We start from the raw sequence: 18,045 nt of genomic DNA, 5'->3' as shown, positions 1-18,045 counted from the left end.
GATTTTCTGGTATATCCTTGCAGAAACATTGCTATTGAGTAATATATTTCTTTCAAACTCGTTTTTAGATTTTAATATCTCTTCCCTCATTATTGGTTATTTATTGTTTTATATTTTTGCATAGACATGGAATCTACTGTTCGTCGACAAATTTTTTGTTATTTTCACATTGGAGGTAATATTGAAGTTGTACCAAATCAGAAAATTATTTATCATGGAGAAAAAATTATAGGAGAGCTAATTGAAGAAGGATGCACGCATTCAAATTTAATGCATAAGATATGGCTTCGAACTAAGGAAAATATGCAGAATAAACGCATTACCTACACAGTCAAGTTTAACCAATCTCAACTCATAGATCTCATTGATACTGATAGTGTTAACCAATTGATCACATTCAATGATGATACAGCTCATGTATATATCATGGAGGTAGAAAAGACTAACCATGATATTGCACCTCATGAGGACAATGACGACAACGTTCATGACAGGTATGTATTCCAACTGGGTTATCTTTTTATAAATTTTCTTATATTAGTGATTAGTGAATTGTTATGAAATTAATTTAATTTTTTTATGATTAGTACACTATCAAGTAATTCAACTCAAGGAGTCGTCGTTACTAATATTGATGGTCAAAATCCATTGACACCAATTCTATGTAAAACCCAACTTGTCCCTACACCTCAGATTATCAATGGCTCTGCTAAGTAGAATGATCTTATAAAGGAAGAAGGACAGATTTTTCAAAATGCAAGTAAGCTGAGGAAAGCATTGTTTGAATATGGTATTGCTCATAAATTTACATACAAGTTCTTAAAGAACAGTCCGGGTAAAATAATTTGTGTCTGCAAGGTTAAAGGTTGTCCGTGGAAATTGTCGGCTTATGCTATGGAAAAAAATACTTCGTTCCTCATGGTGAGACATTTTATCAAGAATCATAAGCACTCAGCTCAAGATGTATTAGAGAGTACTCACTCTTTCAGATCTAATTTGGTGTCTTCAATTATTGTCGACAAGTTGAGATTAACTCCTGACAAGTTGCCTAATGACATACGAAATGATATTTTCAAGGAATACGGATTTTCACTAACATATCACCAAGCTTGGGCTGCAAAGGAGAAAGCATTAGCTGAAATTAATGGCGTACCTAAAGATTCATATATGCTAATTCTTTGGATATGTAATCATTTAGTGAAAACTGATCCACAAACAGTTGCAAAATGGACATACTCTCCTAGTTATCAATTTGAAAAGCTTTTTGTTGCATATGGGTGTTGTGTGATAGGTTTTCTTCGTGGAGCAAGGCCTATATTATTTATTGATGGTTGCCACTTAAGTAGTCCATACAAGGGAACTCTTCTAGCTGCCTCTACATGCGATGCAAATAATGATTTATTTCCGATTGCGTATGCAATTGTTAGTGCTGAAAATAATGAGAATTGGATTTGGTTCCTATCTAATTTGAAAGAACTAACTGGGTCAATTTCAGTTACGTTAATATCTGATAGGCATCCATCAATTATTGCAGCTGTGGAGCAAGTATATGATAGGGATAGACATGCTTATTGTTATCGACATGTGAAAGAAAATTTTTGTGTAGAAACTAAAAAGTTACAGAGGGGAATACGCGGTGAAGTAAAAGAAGATGCAAAAAAACTACTAGACGCGGTTTGTTATACCCATTTTGGCACAGAATTTACAAAAGCTGTGGAACAACTTCGTGCATTTTCACCAGAACTTGCAAATTGGTTAGAGACTAAAGGAGATATTAACAAATGGGCAAAGTCTCAATTCCCTCATCGACGATGGGACCTCATAACTACCAATGTAGCTGAATCATTTAATTCATGGATAAGAAAAGAGAGGACTCATAGTATTTGTGCTTTAATAACAGAGCATAGAGACAAACTTGCAAATCTGTTATATATTGCAAAGTTAGAGATGACTAAATGGAATAATGAAGTTGGGCCAAAGATTGATAAAATATTGATGGAGCATGTAGCTAGAAGTGAGTTTCTTAAAGCAGTGAGATATGGAGATCATAATGTTATGGTTAGAGGGTCAAATGTTGATGTATGTGTGAATCTACTACGCAAAGAATGTACATATCTTGAATGGCAAATGACTGGAATTCCATGTCCACATGCTTGTGCTGCAATTAAATTATTACATAGCAACATCTACACCTATGTAGAGGAGTGCTATCTGAAAAGTTCACAAGAAAAGATTTATGCGAGCAGTATGATCCCAATTGAAACTCATGACATGCCTGATGTCAACAACCTGACCCTAACAGACTGGGAGAATAATATTTTTCTTATGCCACCTACAACAACTCGTTCTCTGGGAAGACTATGCAAGAAGCGCCGAGAGTCACAATTTCAAGATGTGCATGTTTACAAATGTAGCCGATGTGATCAGAGTGGTCATAATCGTTCTAAATGTAGAAATCCTAATCCAGAAAAAATATGAATTTTTTTTAGGTAGTTCTAACTTTATAGATTGTCACATTTAGAATTGCAATATTGGTTTTTCTTAAGTTATGCATATTAGGTGATTCTGCTGAGTTTCTTAATTATATCTGCACTTAAACTTTATAGTTTTACTTTGATTTTTAATTAAATTTGTGTAATCTTACACTTGAATTTTGTAGTTTTACGTTGATTTAATAGCGTTTCTGCAAATATGCACTTGAATTATGCAACAGGTTTGGCTTTAGTTCTATTGTGCAATTCTGCATTAAAGTTGCTGCACTTAGTAAATAAAAATCTGCAATTTAATTTTTTCTATGATTTTGCACTAATGTTCTGTAATTTTCTGCACAAACTCTGCAATTTTACACTAAAATTGTGTAACTCTGCTCATAGTTAAACAAAACAATCTTAGAAAAAGAAACACTTTTTATAAAATTTTCAATTGATATTTTCATTACAAGTCAAATATCCAATGAATAATTGTGCTTCCATACCAGTCTTCCAGTAAAATTAGACCACTCTAATGTTTTCATACCATTATTCCTTATGCTTCATTGATAGCCTTGATAGTTGCTAGTTACTAATAATCATGGACAATGATCATCACACTCATCAAAAAGAAATTCATATTTCAAATCAATTCAGGTTCATAGACTCAATGAGGTTGTAGAGAAACATTTCAGCTTCTCTTTCAATCTGTTTTCAAGCAAGAGATAGAATTCATGTTTGAAAGTAACCTGATTCTCCCTACAGCCATGTGTACTCAATGATGTTTCAATGTAGATAATACATTTCACTCTAATCAACTTTTTGAATTTTCAGATAAGGAGAAGCCGAATCTCGAAGCCGGAACAGAACAGTCACTAACCATAACATAGAAGCCTACTTTGCACCTAAAAGTGACTTAATGATAGTATCACTCATACCATCAAGATAAGGGAACAAGTGAACAGATCCTTTGAGTTCATGATACTGAATCCAGGGAAGATTTTCGGCGATGTATCGTTGCACTATAACAGGCACCATCAAATCTTCCTCTCTATGCCAAAGAAGATGGACAGAAGGTTCATTATTTGGAAACGGGTTTTCAAGATCCAAAAGACTAAAATCCCATTTACCAAATCCAATATTTAAGTCACGGTGGAGAGTCTCGTATTCTCCTTGCTGTCTTGCTTGAGCCTGTAGAAACAAAGTACAAAGTGAAATCAAGAACTTTGGTTAATTCTCTGGCAAAACAATCACCATAAACTTTTATTATTATAACCAATATAAATTATTTTAGGTCACTAAATTGTAGCCACCTAAAGGCTAGTAGTGATACTTACCACATGACCCTTTTTATTAGACCAAATTGTTGAAGTAAGCTCTTTATCTTTGAAATTCTGCATTTTTTTGTGTAAACATAATTAAGAGTCATGACATATAATCAGGTTCTTTTGATTAGACAAATAGAAAGAAATGCTACAATCATAAGCAACGCCAAAGCATTGTGTTTAAAGTCCATGAAAAATTTTAGAACACAAGTTTAGAAACAAAAACTGATCCATCTTTATTTTCAGCCTCATACCAAACACACCTTGAACATAAACCCTTCAAATTCAGATTCATTCATTCATTAATGTATTTTTCAATATAGACAACAAGTGTTATTAGAGTTCTTACTGGGGCCAAATATAACGCTCTTAACATCAATAATGCACTACTATATTCATTAAAAAAATTGTAACTTAGATTTTGTTTAATGCATATGCCCTTATAACTTGAAAGAAACAAAATTGAAAATCACATAATCAGTAAAACAAAACAGTGACTAATAGCATCATCAGGTTTGAATTAAGGCATTTCCAAATCACACTAAAATCTTATTCATGAATTGAAAATGTTCAAACTTCATCATGTATTGCAGTTTTCACCTTAAAAGCTATACAATTTTTAATTTCAGGGATACTAATATAGCTCAAAAGCTTAAGGCAGGGACTTGAACCTGAAATAAGCGTGTGGCTTTGGGGAGCTTCAGGTGGGGCTTGCTGCTGCGAGTGACTAGAGGAGTCAAAGGAGCGATGGTCGACGTGGGACGAATGAGTTTCACCGCCGGCGACGAGCTTCAGAAGACGATTCTGCCCGAAGATGACGATTTTGCCTCTGACAACTTTGCTGAATGGTGATGAAGACGAATCTCTTTTGACGCGACGAAGACGGCATCGATTCCGCCTCTGATACGACGATTCTACCTTTGGCGAATCTTCTCAAGCGCGCACCACCGACGTTTCCCTTAGGTTGGGTATGGAGTGGGTTTGAGAACGGGTGAAGAAGATGGGGAAAGAAAACAAGGGGAAGGGGAAGAAAGATTATTGGATATTATTGTCTTTTCATTTTTTATTTTTTTGTTTTTATTTTTAATAATATATAAATTAGTCCTTTTTAATAATTTTAAAATTAATAATCCTTTTTATTAATTAAGTTTTATTAATGGTCCTTTATATTAATTTTCCCTTGGACTAATTTGATTAAAAAAATCATTCGAGGATGAAAATGAAAATCGCGTGATCTTTCAGGGACGAATTTGAGTATTAACCCCTAATTTACCAATTTGGGATGTTTAATATTTTTTGAAAATATTCTAAACTGCGCTAACAAATTATATTAAAAGACAACTCAATATTTATTTTCAGTTCTTGATTTACATTTTTGTGAGATTAGTTAGCTCCTTTTTTAATATTTTTTTGTATTAATAAAATTAATCTACGTAATATATTAAATTATTGATTTATCCATTAAGAGTTAATTAAAATTTAATAATTCTTTAGTTATATTTTATTTTTTTATTAATTTGTTTAAATACATTAGTTAAATTTTGTATGTAAAATTAAGAAATATTAGTAATTTTTAATTTATTTTTATTTATAAAAACTAATGGAGGACATATTAGTGATTAATGTATCACATAAATATGTTTTAGAAAGAGATCATTGATAAAGGAACTAACAAATCTCACGAAATTAAATATCAAAGGCCGAAAATAAGTATTTTTTTATTAAGAGCATCATAGTCTTTTGAAAAAATTATCAGGGACCGAAATGAGTATTTACTCTAATATTTTTGTTAATAGTTTAGTGACATTTATATCTAAAGGTAAAATTGAAATCATAATCAAAGATAAAAAAAATTGAGGTAAATATCAAATCAGTACTTGAACATTTGTGATGCTCACAAAATGGTATCAATAGATGTTATTGACGAAATGGTTCCAGAAAAAAATTAAAATTTGACAAGCGTGCCATTGAGCTCGTCGGAACATATCTCCGATCATAACGATGCTGAAGTGGCTATCGTATTTTGATGATATGACAACCTTGTTAATATATACTTAGGTAAAATTTTTAATTAGGATAAGTATGTTTTTTGTCCTTAATATTTTTAAATTTTTTTAAAAATATCTCTAACATTTAATTTAATTCAATTTTGTCCCTATATAAGTTTTAATTTTATCCTTATCGTTAACTTTTTAACAGTCAACAGTTAAATAATTTTTTTTTTCAATTTTATCCCCTAATTCTCATCATCATTATCTTGGCTTTTCTCTTTTCATCGTTACCATCACCATCACTCCCAACTATCATCCACTGCTGCTGCCATCCATTCACCACTATCCACCATCGTTGTTGCCTATCATCCTCATCATCCTTTACGCTTTACACTTTATAGTCTCCACTCACTATCAGCATTCTTCACAACCACAATCTGACCCCCAACCCCAGCTGAACCCTTATTCCTACCCTTACCACCATCACAAAGCCACCCTCTTTTCACACTCATCGTAATACCCTGAACATCTCACTTCAACCATATATATCACTTCCACCACCACACCTTTGACATCACCCCTCTAAACACTCACCTCACACTTGTTATTCACCACCATCACCAACAATAATACTAATAATAACAATCACTCATAAACAGATTTCAATAGCAGATTTCAAAATGAGAGAGAATGAAAGAAGAAAAGAGAAGGAGATATTAAAAAATGGTGGTTTGATCAATGGTGGTTCGGAAAGGAGCAGTTTTGGCAACCTTCTTATCTAACATTGAGCTTCAGCAGCAACAACGACAATGGCGGTGACACTCCTTACCGACATCGCGTCCTCTCTCTCTCTCTCTCTCTCTCCGGTGCTCCCTCTTGTTTCCGGCGACAGCAAGGCAGTAGTCTTCGTCCCGCCCTCACCCTCTTCTTCTCTTCGATTTGCCCTTGTTCTTGTTCTCTTTATCTTCTTCATTATTCCTCTCCTCTTCTTGTCTCCTAGCGTCGACAGCGATAGCAACAGCAACTCTTTGCTCTGCTGGCACTGCTATCTTCATCTCATTCTCCCTTTCTTCTTATTCTCTATGCTGCTCATTCTCTATTTCTGGTCTTCCATTCTTTTTTTCACTATTTTTTAAGTTTAAGTTGCATGTGTATGTGTTCCTTCATCTTTCTTGTTGAATTTTACTTAATTGTTGTTAAAGGATTCTGATAATGAAACAGAATTTTATTGTTGTTGTTGTTTGGAGGGGAGAAGATGGATGAAGAAGATTATGGTGATGGTGATGGTGGTTACAGTGGTGATAGCAATGGCAGTAGGGGACTTGGATTGGCCAATTGGGATTGGAGAGTATGAATGAGTTAAGGTTAAAATTGAAAAAAAAATTGACTAACTTTTGACAGTTAAAAATTTAAGCGCATAGGTAAAATTGAAACTATTTCAATTGTTAAGGACATAATTGAATTAAATTAAACGTTACGGGTAATTTTGGAAATTTTTGAAAACATTAGGGACAAAAAGCATACTTTTCTAATGCACTCTCTCACTCTTTCGACCATGAGTTGCCCTAAACTTGAAAAATTTCCGATAAACCCTAATCGAGTGAAGGTTCCCCCCTCCTCAACGCACTCTCTCACTCTTTCGACCATGAGTTACTCCAAATTTGCATATTGAAATATGTATACGGCTAGAGCTCGTGGCAAATCTGATATGGGAGAAAGAACTCATTAATGCAATAAATAGTCAAAAATCCAATTGACATAAATTATTAATTACGGATTCATTTAGAATTCAAGAATATTAATAACAATAAGCTCACCTCGAAGAAAAATCAAATAGATTCATATACAATAACCAAAAAGAAAAAAACTCACCTCTACAACCTAGCTCAGCTTGGACAAGAGAAGAGAAGTAAGAGGTGGAGTCAGACAAGCCCAAAAAAAGAGCACTAGAGACAGAGGAGACATGGCACGCAGAAGCAGAGGCAGAAGCAAAGAAGGCAAGCCACAGTGGCACCAAGACAACAGCTTCAACATAAACAGAGGAGGCAATGCAGTGATTAGGGTGGTAAATGGGCTTGCCCACCCCGTCCTGCTTAGTGTGGCAGTCCCAAATTTCTATCTCACCCCGTCTAATGGTGGATTAGTAGGCTGGTGGATCAAGTCCACCAATTTTTTTTATTAAACCATTATATATATATAATTTCACAAACATCTCAATAAACTTATAATTTCAAAAGACATAAAAAAATGATAATTTCTAAATTCACAAACATTAAAGTCTTTATAATTTTAAATATCTAATAAACATAATCATTAATTAAGTTTTTTGAAGTCAAATAATAAAATCGATATTGTCCAATTATCTAAAATATGTAATTAAACATTGTCCAAATCTCTAATTAATCAAACATAGTTCAAATTATAACTTAAAATAAAACAGACAAATATTCCAAATACAAACAATGTTCTAAATTTAATTATCATCTTCATCCTCTTGTAGATCAATAACATCATTTGAACAAACTCCTGAAGAATAACCTTCGTCTTTTGCAATATCTTCCTCATTTGAATCTTTCTCTATAAAAAAGTAAACCAATGTATCAGAAAGACAATACATTATACATGATAATGAACAAAATCACTAAAATAGGTATGTTATAAATATTATTACACCATAATGAGCAAATTCACATATCGAATTTCGAGTGCAAACTACAGCTTTAATATTATCTGGCAATAAACGGCTTCTATATTTGTTTAAAACATGGGAACCAATGCTAAATGCATACTCTAAAGCCACAATGGTAATAGGAATGCTCAACAAGTCTCGTGCCATAAGTGATAGTATTAGAAAACAATGATTATTGTCTTTTCACCATTATAAAATATCTATGTTTTCATTATTAGAAAACAATGTTGCCTCACTCAAATAAACATCAAGTTGGTTCTTTCCACTCCTATCCTTTGAAATACAAGCAATATAAAATTCAAATCACATATATAAATATGTATAACAAAGTAGAGTAATTCTAAGAAAAAACACTTACACCAACAACTTTAATAAGCTAAATAGAAACAGCGTTTGTAGAAGATGCCACTTGAGAAATCATACTTGGAGTTTGAGAAGAAGTACTTTCCACAATTATAGAAGAACTATGATCATAAAATTCAAAGAGTTTGTATAACTTACTCTTCACATACTCTGCCTTATCTTTGGCACCAATAGGATCAATCTCATTATATCAATAAGTCAAAGTATTAAGTTTAAATTTGGGGTCAAGAACTGCTCCAAATGCAAGAACAACACCATACTGCTTTAATTTGTTGCGTCTTTTCTCTTTTTTTTTTCTCTCAAGCGTGGAAGTGGAACCTTCAGAGTTACTTCATCAGGGGGTTCTTGGAGGCTTGGATCAATTGATTCAACTTTCATGCAATTCTCCTTCTCACTTGAATGATGCATGGTTTTGAAAACATGAAAAACTAAGTGCTCATCATACACCCTCAACATTAACTCACTCTTTTTCACATCAATCAAGGCTCTGTCAGTAGATAGGAATGGTCTTTCTAGGATTACGGAGGCATTTTCATCTTTCTCTATGTCAAGAATCACAAAATCTGCTGGGAGAAAAATTTTTCCCATTTTGACCAACACATTCTCAAATATTGCATGTGCATACTTTATTGATTTATCTGCCAATTGAAGAGTTATTCTTGTAGATTTCACCTCTTGAATTTGTAACTTTTTCATCACATACAAAGGACATCAAATTAATACTTGCTCCCAAGACTTCTTCAATGGTCTTCATGTGTATAGATCCTCCAGCCGAGTTGTTCAATGAATTCCTTGAAGTAGGAGTAATATCATTATAAAAAATCTAAAGTTGTACTTAGTCAACAAACATATCTGGGAGACACTTTTTCAGCATTCCCTTGTACTTCTCCCAAACTTCATAAAGGAATTCTCCATCTTTCTATATGAAGGTATGGATATCATGTCTTAGTTTTGCCAACCTCTATAGTGGAAAGAATTTGGTTAAAAACTTATTGACCAAATCATTCCATGTTGTTATGCTCTCCTTTGGTTGAGTTTCGAGCCACTGCTTGGCTCGATCCCTCATAGAAAATGGGAACAACCTCAATCGATAGGCTTCAGCAGAAGTACCATTGGATTTGACTGTGTCACATATTTGTAGGAAGCTGTATATGTGCAGATTAGAATCTTCTTGAGGATTCTCACTAAATTTGCAATTTTGTTGCACCAAGGTGATGAGTTGAGACTTTAACTTAAAGTTGTTTGCCTCTACAGTAAGGGCTACTATGCTACTTCCACAATTTTCAGGAGTGGATTTAGTGAAAGTCCCAAGAGTCCTCCTAGCATTGTCATTGTTATTTGTTATGCTTTCTGGCTCAAGCTCCTCAATGTCCTCTAGTTTTCTTTGATTTCTTGATTCCTTTCTTAGTTGTTTGAGGGTTCTTTCTATTTTCATATCAAATTGAAGATATTTTTTGTCTTTGTTACCTTGCATCAAAACACACAGATAACAAAAAAATTAGAATTCTCAACATCATAGTGAAGGAAGTTCCAGTGAATTGCAAAATAAAATAAAATAAAAGTCTAATTTAGAGAATTAATTAATGAGGTAGTTGTCAATCTCAATTAATCCCCAGTAACAGCGCCAAAAATTTGATGCAGAATTTTTTAAAATCACAACTCAGTAGGTGCAGTGAATCGTATCAAGTAATATCATGATGAGTGAGTTATTGATCCTACAAGGATTAAAGGACTAAGCAATAATGATTAATTGACTATTCTAATTAGACAAATCAAGAAACAGAAGAGTGATGAGGAATTAAAGCAAACCTGTAAACAAAGGCAATAAATAGTAAATAATGAATGTGAAAACAATAATGGTGAGAATGTTAAGGTTTCAGAGATATTCACTCTCAATCCTTATGTTTATTTTATTTGAGGCATGCAGAAATCAATCACGACAAATCATAAATAGTCAAATTTCAATTCCTTGACAATTCAATTTCTCCTTAACCTAATTAATTACTAATTTCATAGTCAATTATTCAAGAAAAGAGGTGAAGCATAATTCTGATTTAATTTCAAATAAGATTCAAGAATAGTCCTTAGGCTGAACTATATGTCACTTATCCAAGCTGCTCCTAAACAATTGAAACTTACAAGAAAGAATGATTTCCAAAAGTTTTCTAATCCGAATTTTATGTCACTTATTCAAACTAGAGCAATTGAAAATCACAAAATGTCACACACTCTTTGAAACACCATTCCTAGTTATATCAAAAAGTAGTGAGAAGGAGTTTTCAAGCTAATTTCAATATTACTTTTTTTTAACAATATTAGAATCCAAAACCGAGTTAGAATGTTTCCCAACAATTCTAAACCTTTAGAGATGAAGAAAAAAAACTCAATCATTAAATAGATCAAAGCATAAACATCAAATAAAGAAAAACACTTAGATTAATAATCCATAAAAAGATGAACATAGTTCCTAACCTTAATAAAGAAGATCAGATACTTATGGTAGAATGAAAACAAAATTGTAAAGTGTGATGTATTTGGTATGAGATGTGATGTCCGTGGAAACATACAACCCTTGGACTTATTTAAAACCTAAATAATAACCTGGAATTCAAATTCAATTAAAACAGAATCAAATCTAATTCAAATCAAATCTTTTCTTAATGACTCTTAACTAACTAGTAATCTTCCTTGTAACTGAAATTCAAAATTTGGTACCTTGCTTAGTTGAAATCATGGGCTTGAAACTTTAATCTTAGGCCAAAAAAAAAATACTTGAAGTTGGAGAGATTAGTGAAAGATTAGTGAAGGATCCAAAGCTCTGGGAGTGGCTTTTGTCCCATGCGTTATAGGCATGATCCTCAAGTATAATGCATGAAGAAATAAACAATTGAAAGGTTGCATTTTGGCCCATGCGTATAACATATGGATCTTCAAGTTATACGCATGGAGAAAATTGGCTCCTGGAAGGTGTACTTTGGCCATGTGTTATACGTGTGTGGTTTATGCGGTATATGCATGGCTTTTTTTTTTTTTTTTTCTGAAAGTGCTTTTTGTGGCTTGAGTGTAGTTGCCTTCAATGCAAGAGGAGGTTGTGTTAGACGCAGGTTCACTATATATATATATTGTTAGAAAGTTCTGAATGTTAGCTTTCTAACGCCGCTAGAACAGCTTTATTTGGACCTTTCTATCTCATGTTATGCTTGTTGGAGTATGAAGAGGTCGGGGAGAGCTGCGTTATATGCATGGTTCAATTGGACTTGAGATGGGGCTGCGTTCAATGCAGGAGGAGGCTACGTTAGACGCATGTCCATATGGACTATTATATATCATTGAAAAGTTCTGAAAGTTGGATTTCTAATATCATTGGAACTGCTTCATTTGGACCTCTATAACTCAAGTTATTCTTGCTGGAGTATGAAGTGGTCAGGGTTACAAAATTCTCTTTGAACTTCTCTAGGCTTGTTTTCAATTCTTGGTTCCTTGGGAGGTTGCTTCCTTTTGCATGCCACCTTTCTTGGTTCTCCCAGGAGCTTCTTTGGTTGTCCTTCTTCTCCTTTGTTCTTGCCTAAAATCTTTTAGAATTTTCTATACATATCAAAGCTCAAAGCATCTCCAAGAAACATTGATTAAAGCACAAAAAATCTCAATTATAATAAAGAAATCACTAAGAAAATAATAAAGAAAACAACTAAAGATGCCCATGCATTACAATACCAAACTTAAGATCTTCCTTCTTCCTAAACAAGAAAAGAACTATACACAAAGGAGTCTTCCAAATGAAGTGAGTTGAAGAATTGATTGTGATATTTCAGTGAGTGAAATGATCAAGTGACAATGGAGTAAAGCCCGAATTGTGTGATCATATATGGATTTCAGTGCTTTCTAGGCTTACAATTGAAAGTCTTAGAACTTAGGAATTCCATTCGGATGATATTATGGGGGTCTCTTTATAAGTTTTCACTTTGAAAACAGCTTTCCATTTTCTTTCTCTTATTATTATCATTATTTTCTTTTCTCAACTATACTTATTTTGGGGGTTCTATTGCACGTTTGACTCTAAATGTTTTAAAATGAGTTTTCAATCGACACTCCCGAGCTAGTTGGTTCAAGTTATTGGGTGTTGAAGCACCCCTCGAATTTACTTGCTCAAGCCTCTCTCCTTGACACAGTCACACCACAAGCACTTACCTAGGAAAATAACTCTTTGAGTTTTGTTTTTTTTTGACATTCCTAGTCATTGGTGCTCAGAGCCTTAGGCCTTACTCTTTGTTTTGCTTTTTTTTTTTCTTGTTGTTTCTTGGTTCTATAGATTTTTGAGAACATTTATAATACTTCTCTAAACTTCATTTCATGTCTTAGAGTTCCCCATGTAAATTTTTGCAAACGTGTAACCTCATGACATACTCACATGATCAGAACCTCCACTTATCTTAATCTTACTTGCGCTAAAATTTAAAAAAATTCAACTTTTTCCATTCAAAAACTTTTTGTTGCATGCTTAAAGATATTGGGTGCAAGAAATTTCAAAAGTAAGGTGAAATGAAGAAGAATGAATCATGATTATCAACTAGATGCAAGATATAAGAAATAAAAGCTTAAGGATAGAGTTACCTCCCTCTTCAACATCTTCTAGGCTATGTAGAGCATAGCCTCCAACACTAAATTTAAAATGGTTGCTTGTCCTCAAGTAACAAAGAAAAACAATGGTGATGTAATTATAAATAATCATGATTATCTAGTAAAAATAAATAAGTGATGCACAAGCTTATTCAATTAAAACAAACGAAATTAAAAACAAAACGAAATTAAAGACAAAATAAAAGGTTACCGACGGTTGGGTTGCTTCCCAACAAACGCTCTTTTGACGTCACTAGTTTGACGGTTGGTTCTTGCTAAGATGGAGGATGATCATGGTGCTTCAATTCCTCCCCTATCACTATGAATCTTTTTTCCATATCTTTATCTAAGAGCTCAATGTGTTCAAGAGAAAGAATTTGGTTTACTGTATATGGCTTCAAGGGATAGTAAACTAACATCACTTTCTCCCCTGGTGAGAAGCCTTCTGTAGGAATTTTCTTGTTTCTCCACCCTTTGGGCACCTTCTTGAGAACTTTCTTCTTATTTGATGATGCACACCTAACACCAAACTTAGGCTTGGTATAAGGGAGAGTTTTGTTGATTTCAAATGGAGGCTTAGGTTGCAAACTCTTGTTAGCCTCTATCTTGGCTTTGGATGCTGAGCTTTTTGAATTTTTGTTGTTGAACACTTAATTAAAAGTTGTTAAAATTTGTTATGATTCTGAATTCTGTTGTTGATAGTTTGAGTTTCTGTATAAGTTTGTATTTTTCATTATTTTATTATTAGAAATTATTTTTGAAATTTTTTTTATTCTAAACTTTTGTTGCTGATGTGATGAGTATTGTTGATTACTTAATTAGTGATTACTTAATTAGAACTTAAAGTTATTTAGAATTTTTTTATTTTGTGAATTTTTAATGATAAAATATGAACAAGTTATTATGTAAAATTACAAAATTTTGAAGTTTATTAGTTTAGAAATTATTAAATTTGAATATTTGAAATTTTATATTAATTTTTTAATAATTTTATTTTATATTTAGTTAAACCGGTTGAACTTCTGGACCGTTGTACTAGTCATTCTACTGATTTATTGACCGATTCAGTTCTCGCAACCGATTTATATCACTAGAACTCCCCTCCCTCTAATCTTAGAACCCTACTGTTAAGTGATGCCATAGTAGTCTCTAGATTCAGAGGATTCTTTCTTGTGTAGTTTTGTATTTTGGGCTCTTTAGACTTGTTGTAAAAAAAATCACTCTGTAATTGTTTATTACTATTTTAGGCTTTAGCTTAAAAAAAATCAAGTTATGCAAGCGGAATTGTAGGGTGTTGTCCATGGGCTTAGGATGACATGAGACTTGGGTATAAGGAGAGTGGTTGTAGAAGTTGATTCAATGGAAGTGTATGAGGAGATAAATCTCAAGCACAATACACAACGTTTTAATCCCTAACTAAGAAATTGAGGAGTTTCAAAGAAGACCCTGAAAGCTCATCTTTCAACACACCCTGAGAGAAAGGAACATGTGCGCTGATTGACTTGCAAAAAAAAAGTTTCAAAAGGCACCATGATTTCAGCTTCATTGATAGTATGCCTAAAGGAATGAAATCTCTATGGGTGTGTGTGGTTCAAGTATTACTTTGTTACAAACATTCCATTCCCATGGGAATCAAAGATACCCAAGGAGAAGGTGGGAATTGAAATTATGGTATTTTGATTCCCTGAAATCAAACTTACTTAGGAATAGCTTTTCAAACTTTGAACCAAACATGAGAATATGATATTCCCATCTTAAAATTCCTAGGAATTATTTATAATTCCTCCAACCACACACACCCTATATGTAAATGATAAAAGAGAGATAATCACTCCAGACAGTTAGCCTTTGTTTCTCTCCTTGGACTTTAACCCCAATGGTTCACAAAAAAAAGTGTTAAAAGCTAAGAGAATAGAAGTATAGAATAAAAGAAAAAAGTTGCCAAGGAATTTTAGACTCCCAATATTATTTTTTCTCAAAAAAAAAAAAAGTTACCAAAAGTGCGATTATACCAGCATTAATACACTAAATCTCATTAGAATTCTGCAATTAAGTATGCTTGGGTGAGAATACTATCAGAATGGGTGGTCTCTTAAAAAGTTTTCGTGTTGCACATCTTTTAAAAATTAATTTGGGTTGGTCAAATGACTAATTTACTAGTTCGTTTAAATAAGTGTCAGGAGTTCGATTCTTCCTTCTACAACAACAAACAAATAGAATTGATATTTACGATGGATTAGTTTTTAATCTGTCAAGTTAAAAAAATATCATGAAAAAAAAAGTTACCAAAATAGAAGAAACAAAAGAATAAAAATTATCCGTCCAAAAAAAGTAAGACAACTAATAAAAAGTTTTTATTTTTCTAAATATTCTATCAATACATTTAATATGTAAAAAATATAAACGTAGCTCTTCAATAAAAAATTTATTTTACATTGAAAAACTATGTTTAAATTAAGGTGAATTCTATTTAATCTCTCTTAAAATAACATGTAAGTTATTTTTTATAATGTATCACATTTTAATTAGATATTTATTTTTAACTTGAGTTACTATCTTACCTATAGTATGGTCATTTTATAATTAAATTATTATTTGGAATGGGTAATTATATAATTCTTAAAATACTAGAAACTAAATTTATTTTTATTTTTTCAAATCATTGTTACCTAAAAGAACACCTCTTCCATTAATTGAAGTACATTTTCACTCCTCTATTTTTTTTAATCACGTAGCTTCGGTCTTGTCGTCGTGACAAGAAGCTCGATCATCGTCAGAAATTTGTACTGGAATGGATCAATCAATGAAGCAAGAAAAAAGTGTCACACACGCTATTTGAAAGCATCATGTATATGATTGACTAACCATGAAAGTTTGACGAAAAATAGGGAGGAGGTGATTTTTTTCTAGTTATGGTCTGGAACCGACACGGCTCAAACTGGTGAGCTCCGACATCATGTTGCTATCTACGCGAATTGATTCTGCCTCTCAAGTATCAAATGGCGTCATTTCCTCCGTCATTAACGATGCCACCATTAACGATGATACTTAAATTTTTTTGCGACAGAGTATTTTCCAATTTCATGTGAATATGATAACAGTGAGTTCAACAATAATGGACAAAAGAAAAGTTACGACGGAGTTTTTTTTTAAGCATTGATTGATCCATCCTAGTACAATAATGGGCGCTGCCTCGTCGATGGAGTATTTTTTTTTTTTTTTGATTGATTGATCCATTTTAGTACAAATTTCTGACGACGATGTTTGGAAAGACTAAAGCTTCGTGATGAAAAAAGAATAGAAGAATGAAAATGTGCTTCAATTAACGGAAGAGGTGTTCTTTTAGGTAACAATGATTTGAAAAGATAAAAATAAATATAGTTTCTATATTTTAAGAAATTATATAATTATTCATTTCAAATGATAATTTAATTACAAAATGACTCTACTATAGTTAAGATAGTAACTCAGGTTAAAAGTAAGGTGAATATAGTGCTACCATACCCTCTCTAAAATAAAGGGTAAATTACCCCTTGTGATATATATAGTGTTTATAATTACAATTAGGTTGAATATTAACCATAACAATTAGGTATATATTCTCTACTTTTCTTTCTCTCTCTTATGATTATTTAAATTTAGTTTAGCACCACCAGTCTATGGTGGTGGTGGTGGCTGTCACCGCTGGAGAAATTTTTTTGCGGTGAACTCACAAACCCATCAACAAGGTGCAAGTATGTACTCAATTCGTTACACGCGTGACAACATTTGTGCTACCGAAGTACGGAGAATCTCTGCTACATAGGCGCAACTCCTTCCCAACCTCAGCGTATACCCACTGCGTTTCCTCCATCCTCTTCTGTATGATGATAACATCCTCGGAGTTTACTATCCGCAAAACTTTTGTCCCCTGAAAGTGATTAAATTCTTGTGCATAATTGTCACCTTGTCTTGCAAATCCTATTGTCTGCAATTGAATTTGACTTAATCTCCACCTCATCGACAACAATGTCTTTAACCTCATGAGGATCCGAATTTACCATCCTTTGAAACTTGTATTTGACACATCATCAACAACAATGTCTTTAACTGTATTTATGACTTGAGCATCTAAAGAATCTTTTCAAATATCTTTATGACTTCTATCATCACGGACCACAGGAGAGCCAAACTCTCGTTTATCTTCAAGTGCTATTTTGTTATGAGCCGAAATGGCTGTGTATGATAATGAATTTTGGCTGATTGCGGAATATGTTATGAGCCGGATGGCTGACTATGAATTATGAATTTAAGCCGAATGGCTGAGATAAATGTTGATTTATGGCTGAGAATAAATGCATATATGCTGAGTTATTAATAATGTGAATGTTGCACTTCCACTATCTGAGACACGAGTTTTCCTGGGAGAAAGCAGTGACTAGCCACCACGTGCTCCAGGTGGAGACTCGAGACTGACCCTATATCCTTAGTGTGGCCGGACACTGTGAAAGTCCCAGATAAGCTCGCCCCGTGAATATACACCAGTGATGGTGTTGGATATGAATTATGAATTATACCGAGTATAACTCGAGTTGGGGATGCACAACAGAGGG

General features: G+C 33.2%; 1 protein-coding gene and 1 non-coding gene across 2 annotated transcripts; both read left to right on the top strand.

Moving 5' to 3' along the window:
• The first annotated feature begins 894 nt into the window (after positions 1-894).
• Positions 895-2,478, top strand: LOC112785826 (uncharacterized). Its single transcript, XM_025829248.1, has one exon. It carries the CDS (start codon positions 895-897, stop codon positions 2,476-2,478), a length of 1,584 nt encoding a protein of 527 aa, XP_025685033.1.
• A 7,202-nt stretch (positions 2,479-9,680) lies between these two features.
• On the top strand, positions 9,681-9,788 carry LOC112788745 (small nucleolar RNA R71). Its single transcript, XR_003196095.1, has one exon. It is a non-coding gene; the product is annotated as a small nucleolar RNA R71 (small nucleolar RNA).
• Positions 9,789-18,045: the final 8,257 nt, after the last annotated feature.

Source organism: Arachis hypogaea, chromosome 20 (genome assembly GCF_003086295.3).
Source record: "Arachis hypogaea cultivar Tifrunner chromosome 20, arahy.Tifrunner.gnm2.J5K5, whole genome shotgun sequence".
In the NCBI taxonomy this organism is placed as follows: domain Eukaryota; kingdom Viridiplantae; phylum Streptophyta; class Magnoliopsida; order Fabales; family Fabaceae; genus Arachis; species Arachis hypogaea.
Note: the sequence above shows the minus strand (reverse complement) of the source record. Positions and strands in the feature narration are given on the sequence as shown.

Excerpts from the sequence above, each read along its gene's own strand:
- LOC112785826 (XM_025829248.1), top strand. The coding sequence starts at position 895 with ATGGAAAAAAATACTTCGTTCCTCATGGTGAGACATTTTATCAAGAAT.